At 45.3% G+C, this 19,932-nt stretch overlaps 4 protein-coding genes across 6 annotated transcripts; 1 reads left to right on the top strand and 3 right to left on the bottom strand.

Moving 5' to 3' along the window:
* Nucleotides 1-2,842: 2,842 nt before the first annotated feature.
* Nucleotides 2,843-6,739, top strand: LOC109750924 (uncharacterized). Of its 3 annotated transcripts, none has more exons than XM_020309843.4 (7): nucleotides 2,843-3,137; nucleotides 3,871-4,913; nucleotides 5,288-5,341; nucleotides 5,428-5,487; nucleotides 5,567-5,647; nucleotides 6,143-6,190; nucleotides 6,287-6,739. In XM_020309843.4, the coding sequence occupies exons 2-7, from the start codon at nucleotides 3,932-3,934 to the stop codon at nucleotides 6,361-6,363; spliced, it is 1,302 nt and encodes a 433-aa protein (XP_020165432.1). In that variant the 5' UTR covers nucleotides 2,843-3,137; nucleotides 3,871-3,931; the 3' UTR covers nucleotides 6,364-6,739. The 3 variants fall into 3 exon arrangements, with proteins under 3 accessions (XP_020165432.1, XP_020165436.1, XP_040255751.1); XM_020309847.4 differs by having other exon boundaries at nucleotides 2,932-3,137; nucleotides 3,853-4,913; XM_040399817.3 differs by lacking the exon at nucleotides 6,143-6,190 and having other exon boundaries at nucleotides 2,932-3,137; nucleotides 6,287-6,633.
* A 1,111-nt stretch (nucleotides 6,740-7,850) lies between these two features.
* On the bottom strand, nucleotides 7,851-8,873 carry LOC109750917 (BTB/POZ and MATH domain-containing protein 1-like). Its single transcript, XM_020309836.2, has one exon. The coding sequence runs from the start codon at nucleotides 8,850-8,852 to the stop codon at nucleotides 7,851-7,853; it is 1,002 nt and encodes a 333-aa protein (XP_020165425.1). The 5' UTR covers nucleotides 8,853-8,873.
* Nucleotides 8,874-12,087: 3,214 nt separating this feature from the next.
* LOC109750916 (BTB/POZ and MATH domain-containing protein 1-like) lies at nucleotides 12,088-13,167 on the bottom strand. Its single transcript, XM_020309835.1, has one exon. The coding sequence runs from the start codon at nucleotides 13,165-13,167 to the stop codon at nucleotides 12,088-12,090; it is 1,080 nt and encodes a 359-aa protein (XP_020165424.1).
* A 1,810-nt stretch (nucleotides 13,168-14,977) lies between these two features.
* On the bottom strand, nucleotides 14,978-15,968 carry LOC109750915 (BTB/POZ and MATH domain-containing protein 2-like). Its single transcript, XM_020309834.2, has one exon. It carries the CDS (start codon nucleotides 15,966-15,968, stop codon nucleotides 15,009-15,011), a length of 960 nt encoding a protein of 319 aa, XP_020165423.1. The 3' UTR covers nucleotides 14,978-15,008.
* Nucleotides 15,969-19,932: the final 3,964 nt, after the last annotated feature.

Here is a 19,932-nt window from a genome sequence, read left to right on the forward strand (position 1 = left end):
CTTTCAGTTTGCATAATAATTTCTTAAGATCATCCCTATCATTGCAAGCAAGAAAGTCTCTAGTTGTGTCCTCATCCATAACATAACCCTCAGGCACTTTAGGCAATTCATATCTAGGAGAACTAGGTCTAATAGGTGTTTCAAGATTTCCAGTTTCAAGTTCTTCATGATTTTCAACGATTCAACAATTTCATCAGTTTCAGCATTCTCAAAAGCTTTAGTTCTAGCAAGTTGTTCATCAAGAAATTCACCTAGTGGCACATTATCATCAAGCAAGGTACTAGCATCATCATGAGTATCATTCATAGCAGAAGTAGCATCATCAATAACTTGCGACATATCAAGATTAATAGCATGTGGTGGTGTTGCAAGTCTACTTGTAAAAGAAGGTGAATCAAGTGCAGAGCTAGATGGCAGTTCCTTACCTCCGCTCGTCTTGGAGGGAAAAATCTTAGTTTTAGCATCCTTCAGATTCTTCATAGTGATAATTTGATAATAATCCCAAGTGACTCAACAAATATAGCTATGCTCCCTGGCAACGGCGCCAGAAAAAGGTCTTGATAACCCACAAGTATAGGGGATCGCAACAGTTTTCAAGGGTAGAGTATTCAACCCAAATTTATAGATCCGACACAAGGGGAGCCAAAGAATATTTGCAAGTATTAGCAGCTGAGTTGTCAATTCAACCACACCTGGAGACTAATTATCTGCAACAAAGTGATCAGTAGTAAAGTAGTACGAGTTTTGATAGTAGTAGCAACAACAATAGTAACGGTAACAGTTGTAGCAACGATTCTGTAGCAAGTGCAATAGTGACAGTATCAGTAGTAACTTAGCAGAAACAATATAAGAGAAATTCGTAGGCATTGGATCGGTGAATTTGTTGGATGATATTCATCATATAACAGTCATAACCTAGGGTGATACGGCAGTAGCTCCAGTTCATAAATATAATGTAGGCATGTATTCCGTAAATTATCATACGTGCTTATGGAAAGAACTTGCATGACATCTTTTGTCCTACCCTCCCGTGGCAGCGGGGTCCAATTGGAAACTAAGAGATATTAAGGCCTCCTTTTAATAGAGAACCGGAACAAAGCATTAACACATGGTGAATACATGAACTCCTCAAACTACGGTCATCACCGGAAAGTATCCCGACTTCTGTCACTCCGGGGTATACGAATCATAACACATAGTAGGTGACTATAACTTGCAAGATCGGATCTAGAACATAGATATAATGGTGATAACCTAAACGGTTGAGATCTGAAATCATGACACCCGGGCCCAAAGTGACAAGCATTAAGCATGGCAAAGTCATAGCAACATCAATCTCAAAACATAATGGATACTAGGGATCAAGCCCTAACAAAACTAACTCGATTACATGATGAATCTCATCCAACTCCTCACCGACCAACGAGCCTACGAAGGAATTACTCACTCCCGGTGGGGAGCATCATGGAATTGGCGATGGAGAAGGGTTGGTGATGACGAAGATCGAAGATCTCCCTCTCCAAAGCCCCAAACGGACTTCAGATCTGGCCTCCCGATGAAGAACTGGAGGTGGCGGCGGCTCCGTCTCGTGGAACGCAATAATTCTTTCTCTCCGATTTTTTCTCCAAAAATGTGACTTTATAGTATCAGGGTTGAAGTCTGCGGGGCCACCAGATGGGGACAACCCACCTGGGCGCGCCTAAGGGGGGCGCCCTGGTGGGTTGTGCCAACCCAAGTGCCCCCCTCCGGTGGTTCTTGGCTTCAGAAATTATTTTTTTATTGTATAAAAATTCCTCGCAAAGTTTCGTTCCAATCCGAGAACTTTTATTTCTGCACAAAAACAACACCATGGTAGTTCTGCTGAAAACAACGTCAGTCCAGGTTAGTTTCATTCAAATCATGCAAATTAGAGTCCAAAACAAGAGAAAAAGTATTAGAAAAAGTAGATACGACGGAGATACCCGCTGATGCAAGAGACCACCGATGCTGCAAATGGGTTCGCGCAACGATGCTACAATAGAGGGTCATCAGCGCTCCGCGTAATGCTTCAAGCAGGTGGAAGTGCTGCAACCATGGAGAGCTCACCATCTCGCAGCACCTCTTGCTACCAGGAGCCATCGGTAGTGCGATGAAGCACTACCGAGCCGCCGGTGCTATAATGGAGCCCATGCGAGGTTGCCATGAGGGTGTCACGCGGTGCTACGGAAGTGTCGCCGCTGCAATGGTGCATCATCGGGTCGTCCGAGCATCGTCGGTACTTCAGGAGATGGTCGCAACAATGTTGTTGCTGCAACCCAAAGCTCGCCGGCGCTGTTGTCATGACCGGTGCGTGGCGAGCTCGCCAGCGTTTTGCTGCGAGCTAACCGACGACGTGATTGCTACATCTGAGAGCTGCGGCCGGTGCAAGCGAGCTACGCATGCGTGCGGGCAGCAGGGATGCCGTGTTGCAGCTTACCTAATGGTTGGAGGCGCTCCGGAGAGACGTGGGGATGTTAGGATGGAAGCTATGGCGTGGTCCTGTTACCAGCGTATAAAGCGGCCCACATCATATTACCAACCCAAATCAACGACCAGCCAGGCGACTGATCATTGCCTATGATCAGCCAGCTGCCGCCTAGCAGCCTCCATAGTTTATCTAGCGACAACCGAAGACAAATAATTATTTTTAGTAAAAAAATAATTCAGTAGATTTTTCGGAACGAACTGAAATCAAAGTTTTTTTCTTTAGAACAAGATGATTTTTTTTTGAGTAACTTTAGAACAAGATGATGACCTTCCTTAATTATGGCCTGCAGAGAACATGTCGGCCCATGTGAAATGTACCCACGTTCGCGGGCCGGACAACGGCAGGTGGACCTAGCAGCGCCACCAGTCCTCCGGCTCCTCCGCAGCCAGCCACGATTTGTATGGTGCGGCGGGGCGAGGCTGCCTGCCGTTTCAATCGAGCCACATCGTCCGCCCCCCCTCCGATCCCCCGCCATTCCCTTCCCCCCAGCGAGGAGAACCCTAGCGCCCCGAGCTCCTCCGCCGCCAGCCCCGTCCGCGGCGTCCCTCCCCTCTCCTCCTCCCCCCGCCCGCGGACGATCATCTCTCCTCCCGAAGGCGACGGCGCGCGCACGGAGGTCGTAATTTCAGGGGTAATCGCTCACTCCCATCTGTACTAGCCCACGCATGTATGGCTGGCTCATGTCTGGTTTGTTTCTTGAAGTTTTATTTTGCGAAATTTTCTGATCGGTTCTCCGAGTCTCAGATTGACTCGCGGTTCCTCTGTTTTGATCCGTATTGCTCTGTCCGATGATGTTTTGGGCCGTGCCCCATTGTAGGACGGGATGGGATGATATTCTAGATTGATCGGTAGGGTCGGGAGATTTTCACCCCCTCTCGTTTGGATATTGGATTGATTTTTCTTAAGGTCTTAATGTGTTGGATGGGATATTGATAAGAATTTGCCATTCAGATGTCAGCATCAAGCGTTTTATGTCCAGGACATGTACGTTCTAGGAGCTCACTGTTTAGAATTTAAGATGTGTGGGTACATTAGTAAATGAAGAATTTAAGCCGCTTGGATTGATTATTGCATAACATTTTAAATAAGGAAAGTAATTATGTTCTTTTAATGTTGGATCTATTAAGTTGCTGTTATGGACAAAAATGACTTGCAAGTTTGTAGCAGCATTTGGTTTGCCTGCCTTGTGTACCTTTGTAGTTTCAACATGCAGTTTACATCATTGATTTCAAACTGTGGCCATGTGGCTTCTGAAGACAGTATCATGAGAAACTGCCTTTTTTGCATTCAGTTACCGGCAGAGTTCTTGCCTCTTTTATAAAGAAAAACTGTTGTTCTCATTGAAGGTAAATTTAAACCAACAGGGTAGACTCAGCACTCTTGGGAGAAGCTGCCGCTGCAAAAACTTGAAGCAAGCCAGTAGAGATGACATCAGAAGGGAATAAAGCTGCTGCGCCTAATGAACCGCTGCCCATTGAGCCACTCACAAGCTCTGGTGCAAAGCGTAAGCGTGGTCGTCCAAGGAAGTACGAGTATTCTACATATGAACAGCCACACATGGCACAGCCCATTCAGAGCATTCCACCTCTTCGCAGTGCGCTGTATAACCCAAATATCCGACATGATGGGGTGCATATTAACCATACATTAGGTGGTACTCTTGACACTAAAATGCACACAGTTTATGTGCTGCCTGCACAGCAGACTCAAGGTGATAGGCCCAGTCGACCTGTAGAGTCTGGTAGTACAATCAAGTTTCGTGAAAATCAAGTCTCCAGCAGTAGTAGTGCTCATGTGCAAGGTAATTTAGGCAAGGATGTTATCATTGGCAAGCATTTTGTTGGAAAGATGACCAAGCAATGTCCTGGGTTTTCTCTTATTACGGTGAGAGTGAAGGACAATCAGGTGCTCAGAGGTTGGATCCCAGATGAAACTAACCTACGCCCAATAACACCGAAGGATGATCTTGCCCCTGACCTCCCCATGCTCCAACCAAGTAAACTTCAAAAGAAAGCATCTGCAATCCACAGACAAGCTGCTCCTCCCTTACCAGTCCACTTAGAGAACGTTACAATTGCAAAGCCTCTTCAGATGAGGAGGCCTGTGGAGACATCTACTGCTAAGCACATCATCCCTCCTGCTCCAAGACCTTACGTTGGTTCTGGGGTTGTTGCAGCAGCACCTGTTTCGGTTATATCTGGGAATGTATCAAAGCCTTTGCCCAAGCAAGACACTGGATCTTTGAGCCAAGAAGCATCAGCTACTGTGGTGCCAGTCACAGTTAAACCTGCTCAGCCTGTATTAGTATCATGCAGACACGTGGATCAAGATGTGCATGTTGAAGGAAAATCTGTCCCTGAGTTTAACAGTGATTCTGAATCTTCAAGTGGAAGCAAGGAGTCATCAGGTATGCTTCTTGGATTAGATGCCCTGCTGTGGTTCAGATAAAAACCACATTGACCTGAAATCCTAATCTGTCCTTCCCCAGGACAAGTTAAGAAACTTGTCAACCCTGTCAGTTATGCATGACTCTCAGGAAACTTCGTGTACTATGTGAAGTTTTGATCTTGTGAGCTTTAATTGTATCTATGTTAATGCTCAGCACTTGATTACCTGAAAAACCGAATACTGTTCTTGTGGATGTAGTTATGAAAGAATCTCCAGGTTAATCTAAGTTTTATGCAGTTAAGAAGCATGCAATTAAAAATTTGAACAAAAGCTACCTCTAATATGGAAAAGAGTTCAGTTCATGTGTCATGATTTTGGATCTTATCTTGGCAGGCCAAACTCCGCGTGATTTTCCAGCTGCCATGGGTGAGACTGAGATAACATCAGGTATCACATTAGGCCCTGTATGCTTGCTCATGCCCTTAATGAGTAAATGGCTTCTTAATGAATAATTAACGGTGCTATTTTGGTAGGCTCCAAAGAACACTCAAATACTGCTAATAGCGACCAACATATTTGTAAGGAACCATCAGGTAATGTGTTATTTTATTGTTATTTGGTTGATGCGCTTAACAGTTATCCTGAGCTAATTCTTTGGGTGTGAAAATTCAGATAACCCAGAACAGTCTGATGAACCAAAGACAGAGACTAGCATCCTGAAAGGAGTTGATGGCTCAATGACAGAAGCCTCAGGTAGACCAAGACCCGACCTTTCTGATTAGTCTTTCTAATCATACCTTGGATGACTTTTGAGTCCTCATTTTATGAACAAAAAAATTATGATGAGTGAGATTTGTGTAGATCAGCTCAAAGTGGAAATGAATGATTGGACTTGTTTGGCTGTGTGAGACTAAAGTATAATACTCCCTCCGTTCCTAAATATTTGTCTTTCTAGATATTTCAACAAGTGACTACATACGGAGCAAAATGAGTGAATCTACACTCTAAAATATGTCTACATACATCCGTATGTGGTAGTCCAATTGAAATGTCTACAAAGACAAATATTTAGGAACGGGGGGAGTACAAAATAAGAAGCTTCATTTTTTTTGAAAAAATCTTGATCATTTTTTCTCTGCACTCCCGTGAATAGTGCAATGTCAATGCCACAATTACTACAGTTATATGCACATGCCAAAATATTTCTTGTCTGCCATGTCAAAGTGTCCATAATTTCTTCTTTCTTAGGAACTACACCAGCGGCAGAGGCCTCAAGTGCAACCCCTAATCCCCTAGGTAGTTTACTCTGCTTGGAACATCAATTAAATTGATAGACTTCTTTTTCACTTCAAGGGCTAACAAACTGATGCTACCTTGATATTTGCATCCCAGATGATGTTCAATCTGCTGTTAAGGAAGACGAACTGAAGGTTGACAGCAAAGAAAGCAGGCTGACAATGACGACATAAATCCTGTTGTTTGGTTTATGCTGTTTCGGCCAGGCTTACAAGAATCTCAACGTAAAGTGGGGTCTTTCTGTGGATGGACGAACCCTAGAGCAGACTAGTATCATTCATTTTTTATTCTTCTTCTCTGACTTTATATGGTCAAAGGTTCAGAGGAGAAACAAATTCATAGAATCTTTTTGACCTTGCAGCTAGTGCTCATGGCAATGAGTAGAACGGGAAAAAATGTATATACATTTTAGCCTTTTATAGGAAGATGACGAATATATACAAGCGTCTGGATGGTAAGTGGATCCTCTGCATTTCTCTCTTAAAATGCAGAGGCGCTACTGAGCTTGTGCTTTGTTAGCAGCGGTTCTACAATTGTTCTTTTGCCAAACGTTTGCTTCGGTGTAAACTACAGTATACGGCAACGGACAGGTGCTATTAATCTTCTTCTGTTTCCCCTATACTTGCTTATCTGAGAAAAGATTCTCAGAGCAACAGGAAAATAAAAGGCTGGCAGACCTGTAGGCCTGGATTGATTGATGGACTCGGCCTCAGAGGGTGGTCTGTTGTGTCATCCTCGATTGCATAAAGGTCTATTTTTTTTCTGCAGGTGGTTTGGAAAAGCAGAAGCCATGGTGATATGCCGCACTTTGGGTAGTTGTTTTTTAATGACCTCCGCTGGGAATTTCCTCCATCTCGAGAGGTTAAGAGGTAGGTGTAGGAACGAAAAAAACTAAGGGAAATGGAGATTCTTATACCAAACTACTCCTAGGCAACCCGTTTCATCAAACTATCCCATTGTTATTGGAATTTTGATTGATCAAACAAGGGAATCTATGCACTATCATTATACTTTGGCCATACATAGCTATCACTTCTCATGCCACAGCGCTCCCTGGAGGAACACCCATCCACTAAGATTTAGTACTAAGTCAGCGACACTTATTTTGGAATGGAGGGAGTAACTTCTTCAAGGTCGAACATGCCAAGCAACTTGTAGAAGGATAGCATTCATCTTTCCTTTTGCTTGAACAACCAAGTCAAACCCATAGCTATCACTTATCATGCCAAAGCGCTCTTATTCGGAGGTCCAAGATGTCAGGCAACTTGTAGAAGGCCAACATTCATCTTCCTTTTTTCTTGAACAACTCAGGCAAACCAAGCCATGTAGATGCCGAGGGAGGGGGGGATATGATTTGCTAGCAATTCCAAGGTGCATTAGACGATTGCGGCAGTATGTATGTATGCAAATTCATAAGAAGCCAGAAGCTGTGAGCTTTAATTTGGCAATACCTAAACCCCCAAAGGTTTTCGACTTAAAAACAAAAACCTTACCCACACAACTAGGCACTTGGCTAAGGTTATTTATTCAAAAACCAATTTACATTGTTTTTTTCTACGGATACTTCAAAATTTCCAACTTCGTTCAGTTTCTTCTTCTCAAAGGCTTCCTTTTGTTCCCGGGTTTCTCTTGCAAAGCCAGTGGGAGGTGCTTAAACCCGTCAGTCGGTCGCCGTGGTCACCGACAAAACTTTTGTAAATTGGGATGATTCAAACTTCTCGCATGCATCCTTGAGCAGCTTGCAGTGGTGCTGATCCGCCAACGCCGATGTGGTTGCAATGGTCTCCGCGTTGATTCTTTTGCACAACTCTTCTTCGCACATCGACTTCAGCCTGTCCAACCCGTACCTATCCGATGCAACCAGTAAATGTTGCATCACTGCCGTACTGTAGCCTTCTTCATCATCACATATAGGACTCCAATCCGTGTAGATGTAGTGAAGTATCATGTCAAAGATGGCAGGCTCCATGTCGACGACCTTGACGCACTGCATATCCTTGTCCGCCATGGGGCCAAATAGCTGCGCCTCGAAGACGGCCGATCGCGCGGCCAAGAGGGGCCTGTGTGCGCGAAACTCCTGGCCGTCCACACGGAACGTGACGTCCGTTTCTCTCCCGTCCCTGCGCATGCCCTCCAGGTCGCGGGGCAGTTCCATCGCCGGTGACTCGTCGATGATGACGGTGAAGACACAGAGTATCGTGAAGCAGCCGTCCCCGAGTTCCGACAGGGAGTCTAGCTTGGCCTTCTTCACGAATTCGGGATAGCCCCAGTTGGAGAGTTTCCTCCGAGTGAAGACGCACTTCCCCACAAGGGGGCTGACCACGTCTACCTGGCTCTTTTTCTCCGGCATGCTAAGTGCCCACCTGGTGCTCACAAGCTCCTCCTTGCGTGCGTTGAGATAGTACACAAGCACTGAGGCGTTGTCATCACATTCGTTGTTGCAGCCATCCGGGTAGAACCTCATCTCCCAATCGTTCCCACCGACTTTGAAGACGCGCGATTTGATGAACTGCCCGACGCCCATGCCCTTGAGTTTCGGGTAATCTGTCACCTCCAGACTGAGCGTCGCGGTGCTCTCCGTGACCGTGATGCTTCTCGACGTGGTGATCTCGGAATCCTCGGGTACGCGCTCCTCTGCTGCCGACGTTGAGCTTTTAGCCATGGCGAAGGTAAACGGCCGAGGGCCGAGGGAAACTGGCGTCTTATTTTCGGGAGAGAACGTGGATAGGAAAAACAAATATGAAAGCATTCAGGACTCTACATAATACGATCGGAGGCTCGCAGGTACCGTGAAGAGCCAAAACTGTTGGTCCAGTCTCAAGGGTATATACGCAGGAACGGTACGGTTCAACAGAGGTGAACGGAGATAATCATTGATCATGTTCAGCAAAACACTAAGGCGGCTGCCAAACATGCGATGATGGCAACCTTGGATTATAACAGGAGGCGGCCAACGGGAAGTACTCGGGTCTACCACTACAAGGAAAAACACACGTTGCCTTGTAAGTTAAAAAAACACTCTGCTTATAGAACCATAAGAACTAAATTGCTCTTCTCGGTTTAGATATATAAGCCTAGTGTGAGTCCACAAAATACACGTACGTGGCAGCAACCTGAATCCCCGAACGGTCACAGAACACCGTGAGGTGGCACTCGGTTTATGTATAAGCCGTAATACCAGGAACAACACTCGGTTTACATGGGCGCTCCAGCTTATATATAACCCAAGGTGTCCGTGGAACACCCGGCTTATAGCCACGCCACGTAGCGCCACAGTTAGGTGCTGCCGTCCGTGATCTTCTATGTACGCTGGGTACCACCACATTATACTCGGCTTACAAATAAGCCGTGTTCTCTATGTATGAAACACGGCTTACATACCATAAGCCGAAACACTCTAAGCCATGAGGTTTAAACCGAGTATAACACTCGGCGTACGCTAAGCCATGGTTAAAATGACCTTTGCCGTGTAGAATGTTTTTCCTGTAGTGTGCTGATGTATATTGGATGTTCTACTGCACAATGCTTTGAGTATATCAAGGAGCGAGACTGTGAAGCACATGTTTGACTTTCACGAGAAGCACAAGTTTGCTTTTTGTGAAGCACAACTATGACTTTCGAAAGAAAAAACTATGCTTTCACGAGAAGCACAAGTTTGCTTTCGTGAGAAAGCACAACTTTATTTAGCAGGATAAAAATGTGTTTCCACAAGAATCACATATTTGCTTCCCCGAGAAGTACAGTTGCACTTCTCTGGGAAAAAAGTAAAATCACAGTTTGTGCTTCCAAAAACAAAGTGAAAAACCACAACCGTGCTTCTGGGCTTCGGTTTTATTCTTCCATTTTTCGGTATTCATTTTTCCATGAACCGGTTTATTTTTTTTATTGTTTTCTTTTTTCTATTTCTGTTTTTTGTGAAACGAAAAGTTCATCGCAACATATTAACATGTGATTTAGATTCAAAGATCATGATGCGAGAAATGCAATGGTGAAAACAGTTCGGTATTTGGATGCACAGTTCAAGAGATATAACATTTAAAAAATGAATCTACGACAATAATGGAAACTGCCAAGTTGCAAAAAGTGGCCTACATGTCATGTGTCAAACAAAATACTTTCGAAATCATTCTGGGGCACTGATTTGTTTTGCCACGCCTTCCACGAATGTGATCTTGTAAGAAAAATTTGCAATCAATTAGAATATTTGTTGAAATTTACAAAAAAAAGAATCAGATTTTTTTTGAATTTTTTATTTTACTGTTCATCCCAGCTCATTTGAGCTCGAACTCAGAATGGTACTTTCGGAGAGGAGTGAGTTTTTGCAAGGGATACCATTTAAATAGTGATTTCGCGGCATGCCAACTTTCCTTTTCCCTACATATGGGCTGGGAATTTTTGCACACCACATGCCATTGCCCGGGTAGCCTGGGGCCAAGCTCCGCCTTTGATCGCAGAGCTGTCTTGCCTATAAATGAACTTGTGCACTTTCTTCGTACCAATGAATTAGGCATATTACGAAAATTGGATAATTCCCAAACACTTAGGTATGATGCATTAATTCCCCACCTCGGTCCCTATTTCTTGCCATGTAAAAAGCAATCAACAAATAGGAGACGTGAGGCGTGTATGCCTTCAATGACTTGAGACTATCTAGCACAACGTGCCGTGATCAGTACTCTGCATGCAATGGTATTAATTAGCAAATAAACATCAAGTTTCTTTCATTTTTTTCTTCGTCTTGGTGGCAGTGCACAACCTAAGATGGACCGATACAGCGGGAGTATTTTAGAACTTAATTATTCCCGCAGTTGATGTAAAAAATTAGTCCTACTGTTCCTGGCTGAGGATCTATTTGCATGTCACTCCAATGTAAAACGTTCTTCCTTTAATGGCAACTTAATTAAACCGAGCTAACAAAACACTCTTTCTTTAATGAGAAACTCAATTAAACTAAGCTAACCAGCTCGTTGAAGATAAATATGTAATTCATATTGGCCCCATCTCTATTACAATTTTCAGCATAACGGTACAAGTTGAAGGTGCCTAAGAAAATACATGGCGCATAACTGGATATGTCTAGTTCAGAAAGCCAATATGTACAAAGTTCGAGCACCGAGGCTCATCACCAGGTCCACAAGGCTGGACATAGTGGTGAGTAACTTAGACCAGTAACATGTACATGTTATTAGTCTATGTAACTATCTTCATAGTGGTTAGTGTCATATGTATGATAACACAGAAAACTTCATTTATTACTTTGTAGAATTATTATTTTCGTTGAAAACCGCTATTGATATTATGTTACTCAATTTATCTCTCCTCATTAGTTACTTGACACATCATCCTTTTTGCCTGTGTGGCATGCATATTAGTACTTATGTTACTCTCCCACTATGAGCAGCCTAAACATTTACCCATGTTTTGACATCTGACGAAGCAATACATGTAAAATCAATCATAATGCCAAAAGTTTTGTGCGATATAGTACGGCCAGAGAGAACCCTGATGTTCCATCGAACAAAGAAGCCCACCAGACACACAAGGAAAATGACGAAACGAATACAAATTTGCAAATTAACGAGCAATCAAAACACTTTCCTTAGTCTATTGCAAACACACGATCTAGGGGGCACTTTCTTCAATCTTATTTCTAGGCGCTGGCCATTTGAAATCGATATTCAGACCAACAGAGAACGTTCCACAAAAACACATCTATGACCGACGACGACGCCATACACTGAACTGAAACGGCAGACTGAGAAAAGGCACGAGCACCAAGGCTGGCAAAGAAGACGCTCCTCTGTGAGCTCCGCTGAAACAATCGCACTCACCTGGTGGACTGCTAGTGCGGGAGGCATGCCCACATCGGATTTCTTATACGCCTAGCTAGAAGAGGTTCACGGGAGCGCCATCTCAACATATCCTTCCTTGTCGCTTCTAAGAACACGACGGAGCTTGGCGTCACTTCTTAGACCACGACGGAGCTTGGTGGTGACGATGGGTGTGGGAGCTGAATTGACACGTTTACCTCGAGTACGCCCACGTGCGGCAGCCGGAAACAACTCCTGGCATGCATCCTTGAGTCGCTTGCAGTGGTGCTGATCTGCCAACGCCAACATGGTTGCGATGGTCTCCGCGTCGATTCTTTTGCACAAGTCTTCCTCGCAGATAAGTTTCAGTCTGTCAAGCCCGTACCTATCAGCCGCCACCAGTAAATGCTGCATGGCCGCGGCGCTATAGCCTCCTTCGTCGGGGCATGGCGGCAGGGAGTCCGTGTAGATGTAGTGAAGCATAGTCTCAAAGATGAAAGGCTTCACGCCGACGATCTTGACGCGCCCCATGTCCTTGTCCGCCATGGGGCCGTAGAGCTGAGCTTCAAAGACGGGCGACCGTGCGGCCAGGAGAGGACTGTGGGCGTGGAACTTCTGACGGCACACGTGGAACGTAACGTCCGTGCCTCGCCCGTCCCCTAGCACGCGCTCGAGGTGGAAAGGCAGCTCCACCGGTAGCGAATCATGTATGACGGTGACGTCGCACAGTACCGTGAAGCAGCCGTCCCCGAGCTGCGACAGCGATTCTAGCTTGGCCTTGTCGACGAATTTGTAGTGGCCCCAGCTATCGTCCTTGTATGGCCCCGAAGAGAAGACGCGCTTCGACACGTCGAAGCTTGCTACCGGCGGTAACCGGCCCTTCTTCTCCAGCATTCTCATCCTGAACTTGGTGCTCACGTCCACGTCTTGGCTAAGATAGGTCAGGAACGCTGAGGCGTTGCCGGCACAGTCCTCGTTTTCCCCGTCCGGGAAGAAGTCGATGCGCCACTCATAGCCGCCGACTCTCAAGGCCGGGGAAGAAACGAACTTGCTGACGCCCATGCCCGTGAGCTGCAGGTAGTTGGTCACCTCGAGACATAGAGTCGCGGTGGTCTCTACGAAGATCGTCGACGACGTTATCTTCTCAGGTACGCGCTCTCCTGCCATGGATCGGAGAAGGTAGGCGAAAACGCATTCACGGGAAAACAACCTGAAGGAAGTTTTCTTTTGGAGAGATGTAGACTACTTGGATAGGAAGACCAAATCACGGAAAGAAATCAAGGACTCTGATCGACTGGACTCGTAGAGTCGTAGGGAACCGTATAAAGAGTCAACACTGTAGGTCCAGCGTAAAGGTCAAGGGCATCGGCGTAAATTTTGACCTTTACTCAGCATAAATTTTGTACCAGATATTTCCAAACCAAAAATGAAGGAATATTGGTACTCCCAAAATAAACACCGAAGTTCCAAACACACCTGACCATCCATTGAGGAGTATTGGGATGCATATTATGGACTTTTGCCTGACAGAAATCAAAAACCCTCGATCAAGATAAGTTTTGGATTTTTTAATAGAGAAGGCGGATGCTGGACTTTATAAATAAAGTCATCATGGCAAAAGGTTTTTCTTCCAACAACTAGACGATCGTAGGAGTAATAGAGCTTTATGTTGGAATTTGCTAGTGGGCTTTTGGCCCAGAGCCGAACTAAAATTCTGAAATTCTCTTGGCACATTCATGCACATATGTGAGTGGTGTGAGTGAGACTAAAGTTTAGTCCCACCTCATAAGTTGAGAGAGAGTTGTACCTTTTTATAAGTTGAGAAGAGGAGACCTACACACGCGCTCCTCCTCCTCGCTCGCCTCGCCACGCCTCGTCACGACGCGCCGCGCCGCGCCGCGCCGCGCCACGGGAATGAGCCGAGCCGAGGACAAAGCTATGCACGTTGTCTATATTTTTTATGCTCGAAAAAAATTAATAAGTCATTAATTAATAATTAATGGACGTGTTAATTACTCAGCCGTTTCCGATCTTTTTGGATCATGGGGCTGTTAATCCCGCATCATATAGTCAGGCAGACGTCTACCCTAGCCGCCGCCGTATCGTATGGTTTAACACCACCGTTCCAGAGCATTGCGCCGCCACGCAAGTCTTCTTCATCCCTCCTTCCGGCGTGCACCGCAAGAAGGGACAGCAGGCCTCCGGAACCCCGCCTCTCGTGATCCTGTACGGGAGATGAGCGATCAGGTTTTTGGGGAGCGCACTCGCGCGACTGCTGACAGCGGCAACTTCGCTAACGACGACTTCTTCCCCGACCTCGGCAACCTCATCCTCGACAACATGGGCGACAACATCAACGCCGGCGGTGCTGCTCCCGCTGCACCGTATGTCACTCTATCCTTCTTGTTCGAGATCGTGGTAGAATTCATGTTCTAGTATGTGCCCTAGATGTGATTTGTTCATCTACTATGCTAGTTCGCATGATTAGTTTAATCTCTGCTATTGCTGTCAAGATTTATCTTCTGTTTATTCGGATTAAATCGCCTAGTAATTTGCTCATATTTCCAACACTTTAAGGTCTTTAATACCTATAATAAATATCATACATGTTTTTCCAAAAAAGAAATAATCATACACATACCTTTATTACTTTTAAATTTGTTTTGCTCGAGTCTTTCTACACAGGCTATATGTTCCTTTCAGATATGGTGCTGAAGTTGGTGTTTCAACATTTGTGGCTTAGAAATATCTGGTACAACATTTATTTCAAAGAACACCTCCTGACAAAATTATTGTTATGCAAAACAAAGAACAATTAACATTAACATTTTGTAGGTATCTTTGTAATCAATTTTATCCTCTCGACTACTACTTTGGTCCTTGAATCTCCCCCTCCAAAGCCCCATATGTGAAGACACTTGTGATGAACTGCTCCAAGAAACTTATCTTTTTTTTTTTTGCGAGTTGCTCCAAGAAACTTATCAATCGGTCGCCAAGACGGGCAGCCATTACTTGGGCGATGATTTGAACTCCGTGCATGCAACTTTGAGGCGTTTGCACTGGTGCTGATCTGCCAGCGCCGACATGGTTGTGATGGTCTCTGAGTCGATTCTTTTGCACAGTTCTTCTTCGCATACCAGCTTCAACCTTTCTAGGCCGTACCTATTTGCTGCCACCAGTAAATGCTGCATCACCCTGATGTCGTTGCCTCCTCCGTCGTCGTACGGTGGCAGCGACTCTGTGTAGATGTAGTGAAGCATCATCTTGAATATGGCAGGCTCCACGTCAACAATCTCCACTCGCCGCACATCCTTCTCCGCCATTAGGTCAAATAGCTGCGCCGCAAAGACCGGCGATCGCGCCGCCAGGAGAAAACTGTGAGCGCGGAACTCCTGGTTGGCTACGTTGAACGTCACGTCGGCGCCCCTCCCGTCCTCGAGCATGCGCTCGAGGTGGCTGTGCAGCTGCAGAGACGGTGCCTCGTCCATGACGACGGTGAGGACGCACAGTACCGTGAAGCAGCCGTCCCCGAGCTGCGACAGCGATTCCAGCTTGGCCCTCTCCACGAATTTGGGGTGGCCCCACTCATCGTATGATTCGTATCTCGGTGTTTTTGAAGAGAAGACGCGCTTCCTCGGGTCGAAGCTTGCCACCGGCACCTGGCCCTTGGTCTGCAGCATGCTCAACGTGAACCGGGTGCTCACGTCCTTGACTTGGCTGCGGCAGAACACGTACGCGGAGGCGTTGCCGGCACAGTGCCGGTCTTTTCCGCCCGGGTAGAACCTCATCTCCCACTCGTAGCCACCGACCGGGAAGACGCGCGAGCTAACGAACTCGCCGATGCCCATGTCCTTGATCTGCAGGTAGTCGGGCACCTCCAAACTGAGTGTGCCCGTGTGCTCCTTGAAGCTGCTTGACGATATGGTCTCCCGTACACGCACCACTGCCGTGGCCGAGCTTTTACCCATGGCGAAGGTAGGCGACGACGGGTCACGGGCAAACACGATCGAGCCAAATAAATAACTTGGAAAGGAAGCACAGATTATATATGGAATTGATCGAAGGACTCCTATATATACGATCGGTCTGGTAGTAGGCACCGTAAAGAGCCAAAACTGTAGGTTTTGTATGGTCACCCAAATACTCGTGGTAGGAGCGAACCAACTTGTGGTTGGATGGTTAGAGGGACTGCGGTATCCCCAGCCCATCAGGGTTTAAATCCTAGTGCTCGCATTTATTTCTGGATTTATTTCAGGATTTCCGGCGATGCGCATTCAGTGGGAGGAGACGTTCCCGTCGACGACGAGGCGTCTACGGTGACTTCGTAAATCTCAAGATGATATGCCGGCTCAGTCTTTCAGAGGTGCTCATAGGGATAGGGTGTGCATGTGTGCGTTCATAGGGGTGAGTGTATGCGTGTGTATATGAGCGCTTGTGCCTGTGCTGATGTTCAAAAAAAATACTCGTGGTAGGAAGGTCAGTTGCCAGGGTCTATACTCAATGGGCAGCACTAGGCGCCGGTCAACCGGCCGCGTGCCCCATCCGATTGACCCCGCCTGCACAATTGGATACCTCCTGCTTTATTTTTAGAAACACATGTAATTTTATTTATACCCATAACAATTACAGGTACACTGATTTGGATCCAAAATTCAAAAAACATAAAATAACTCCTATGACTAAGAATTATAATGAAATCTTGGAAACACATTCTGCTAGAAAAGAAATACTTCAAAGAGGTCGGTAAAGAGGTTGCAATTGGACTGGAGCAACGATTTTGTCACTCTTTCACTCGCTATAGTACCAGCCAAGTTTTTTTTACAACCGGTTTGTAACAGTGGGGTCTGCTACATTACATGTGGTTGTTGTTCTGGTGCTTTGGTCCTTTGGGGCCTTAGCACTATGATTCCCCGATTGTCTACTACAATAAATTGTGCCCGGCTTCATCAAGGGAGGAGCGATGACGGCGGCGCGCCTTCGACTCACTTCAGTGCTTGTAGTCGTGGCTAGGTGGTCTATGGATCTAGATGTAATTTTTATTTCTGGTGTTCGTTGTACTACCATGATTGGAGATGAATAGATTGGAAGTTTTCATGCAAAAAAAGTTTGATGTTTAAGGGTCCTTTGGGGCCGATCGATCTTCTCCGTGGCGCAAAGGACTCTTGATGTTCAAGGGTCTTTATTATACATATAAAAAATTTGTGGTCTTAAAAACATGACCTCATCAGTCAATGCGGCAATAGCTCACGTAAAACATAAGTATTTGCAACTCAAAAGGAAAACATACGTAGTACTCCCTCCGTCCGGAAATACTTGTCGGGATCCATTTCTCCGACATATTTCCGGACGGAGGGGATATCAACTTCCTAAGGCTGGCCATAGTGGGGATAACATAAGTAGTATCATGCACTTGGGACTCGTAAACTTGCTTATGTGGCAGGCAATTAAAGAAGAGAGAGATGGTTATAGTACACTAGTGGAAAAAGGGCCATTTGTCCCGGTTCATAAGGCCCATCTGTCCCGGTTGTGGAACCGGGACTAAAGGGTCGTTACTAATGCTCTAGGCCTTTAGTCCCCGTTCTTATACCAACCGGGACAGATGGGCCTCCACGTGGCCGCTCCGGCGAGCCCAGGCAGGAGGGCCTTTGGTCCCGGTTGGTAGCACCAACCGGGACCAATAAGCTTCCACGCGTCAGCATTTCAGGGGCTGGGTTTTTTTTAAAAGGAGGTGGTTTAGGCGTTTTGGGGGTTAATTTAGGTTGTTATAGGTAGCTAATAGAGAGATGTGTCCTCTCTTATCTCTGTGCTACTGCTATACTGCTATTTCTAAACATGACTTAGATTGAAGTGAGGCAACATGTGGTGCATGTCGAAAGTAATACTAATCCTAACTTGATCAAGTTTGGATTGTACTACTTTCGACATGCACCACATGCATGTTGGCTTCACTTCAATCCAATCTATGTTCATTTCACCCACAGATATATAATAACTCTTCATGCTCGCATCATGCATCATCATAATAACAAGTCATACTAATCATCATCATACAACTTCTACTCGTTATTAATAACAAGTCATACGATCATCATCCTGATAGTCATCGAACCAACCCTACTTAATTGTTCTTAGCACATGATCATCAGTATTATGCAGGACCTAAATACCCTATTTAAGGTAAAATAGCATAAAACAATATAGACCCTGACTCTCCATTATGGAGAATGGAGATTATCCCGTCTCCAATTATTGCGCGGCGCTTCCTTTTGCTTCCAAGAACCTCCTTACGACTGTCCATACATTTTTTCCATTCTCTGATTAGCATGTCTCCACTTCTTTTAGAAATCCGGTATGGACAGTGGAGATTCATAGGATGACCTGGATATATGTTCAAAACACGAAGGCTGCCATTCTGATACATCAAATGAGGCACACAATCCTCTGGGATTTTCTGTTGAAAAACATAGTAATAACTTCATAGTTAGCAATGATGTACTAGTTTTAGAAGTATGCAAAAGATGCACGGATGTCGTAATAGTAAAAAATCTTACCAGGGTATCTCCATGGTAGTTACCGTAGTTCAACACGTGCACTAGTGGCACGTATTGACCATAATGTTGAGGAGTTTGATTGTAGATATTGTAATTCTCAAGCAGTACAAAATCCGACCAGATGATTTTTTCTCCTGATAAGTTAACTCAGAGCCATCGGTGTAGTGGGTTTTGTCTACCATGTTCCGCACATTGTTTGAACAATCAAAATAAGCTATCAATGGAAATAAGTTGTCAACTATTTTAAAATAAACAATATAAATTAGTTAATAATTAACTATGTTTGAGAAACTCACATAGCGGCAGAACTGGAGGCGTATCAACAAGGACCCAAATGTCCATATTGTCTTGGTCGATGTCAGGATCACCAAGATCCATGGTGACAAGCATACCCTCATCAAAACCATACATCTTGCAAAATGCTTCCCAATTTTTGCAACCAAAATGGGTTATGCTCTCAGCATTATACAGATTTACTTCAAAATCCACATCATGATGGGTCCTTAGGTGAATTTTCTTCGTTTCAAAATTTTCATGGTCTTCAAAATCCATCCTCTCCAAGACATAGCGTCTTGCATGGCATGGGATAAGCTATACTCGAATTGTAAAAGATGAAAATTACACATTAAAATAGTTGAAGTCATGCTTAATTACGAAAAAAACACTTGTCGCCGTTGCGTACCGTTTCAACATCGAAGGTCTCCTCGAGCTTAATGCTGAAGCGCCGATCATCGTCCAGGTGAGGCCTGTCGCACAAACCATGATCGTCGTGGCACCAGCCGCACTCCCCCGGGAGACTTTCGTCGTCCGATGACGACATTTCCTACGTTCATAATTCAAAGATTAAATTTGTACAATTAAATATATGTACTACAAAAACTAAATTAGATCATTATTATTCATCACGGGTTGACTATCGGTTTGTCGAGTCTTTTCTTGAAAACTCTCAGCGCACGTGGTGTATACATTCGACCGTTGATGATGGTCGCCCCTTCATTTGTCCCCGAGTGCATTACACCAAAATGTCTAGCACACGGGAACGAAGGAGAAGCGACCCCCACGACAACAGTCAGGATTCTTCGTCCTCTCATATATATATATGGTGGAACTCTCCCTCACTGATTCCTCTCTGACATTTGCGACCGTCGGTGATGGTAGCTCCTCCTTTCGTTCCCGAGTGCATTACACCAAATTTTCTAGCACACGGGAACGAAGGAGAAGCTACCCCCACGACAACAGTCAGGATTCTTCGTCCTCTTATATAAGGTGGAGACTCGACAGACTTAAAGTCAACCCGAAATATCGTTTAATTATCTTTCTAAAAGAGGATTTGGCTGGTCTCACCTCGAGGTCGGAGGGGGTCGGTGACGGGGATGACGGC

The sequence above is a fragment of the Aegilops tauschii genome, chromosome 2 (genome assembly GCF_002575655.3).
Source record: "Aegilops tauschii subsp. strangulata cultivar AL8/78 chromosome 2, Aet v6.0, whole genome shotgun sequence".
Classification (NCBI taxonomy): domain Eukaryota; kingdom Viridiplantae; phylum Streptophyta; class Magnoliopsida; order Poales; family Poaceae; genus Aegilops; species Aegilops tauschii.

Coding starts and splice junctions, on each gene's coding strand:
- LOC109750924 (XM_020309843.4), top strand. CDS start 3,932: ATGACATCAGAAGGGAATAAAGCTGCTGCGCCTAATGAACCGCTGCCC. Junction 5,648..6,142: donor CTCAATGACAGAAGCCTCAG/GTAGACCAAGAC, acceptor CTTCTTTCTTAG/GAACTACACCAGCGGCAGAG. Junction 6,191..6,286: donor TGCAACCCCTAATCCCCTAG/GTAGTTTACTCT, acceptor TTTGCATCCCAG/ATGATGTTCAATCTGCTGTT.
- LOC109750917 (XM_020309836.2), bottom strand. CDS start 8,852: ATGGCTAAAAGCTCAACGTCGGCAGCAGAGGAGCGCGTACCCGAGGAT.
- LOC109750916 (XM_020309835.1), bottom strand. CDS start 13,167: ATGGCAGGAGAGCGCGTACCTGAGAAGATAACGTCGTCGACGATCTTC.
- LOC109750915 (XM_020309834.2), bottom strand. CDS start 15,968: ATGGGTAAAAGCTCGGCCACGGCAGTGGTGCGTGTACGGGAGACCATA.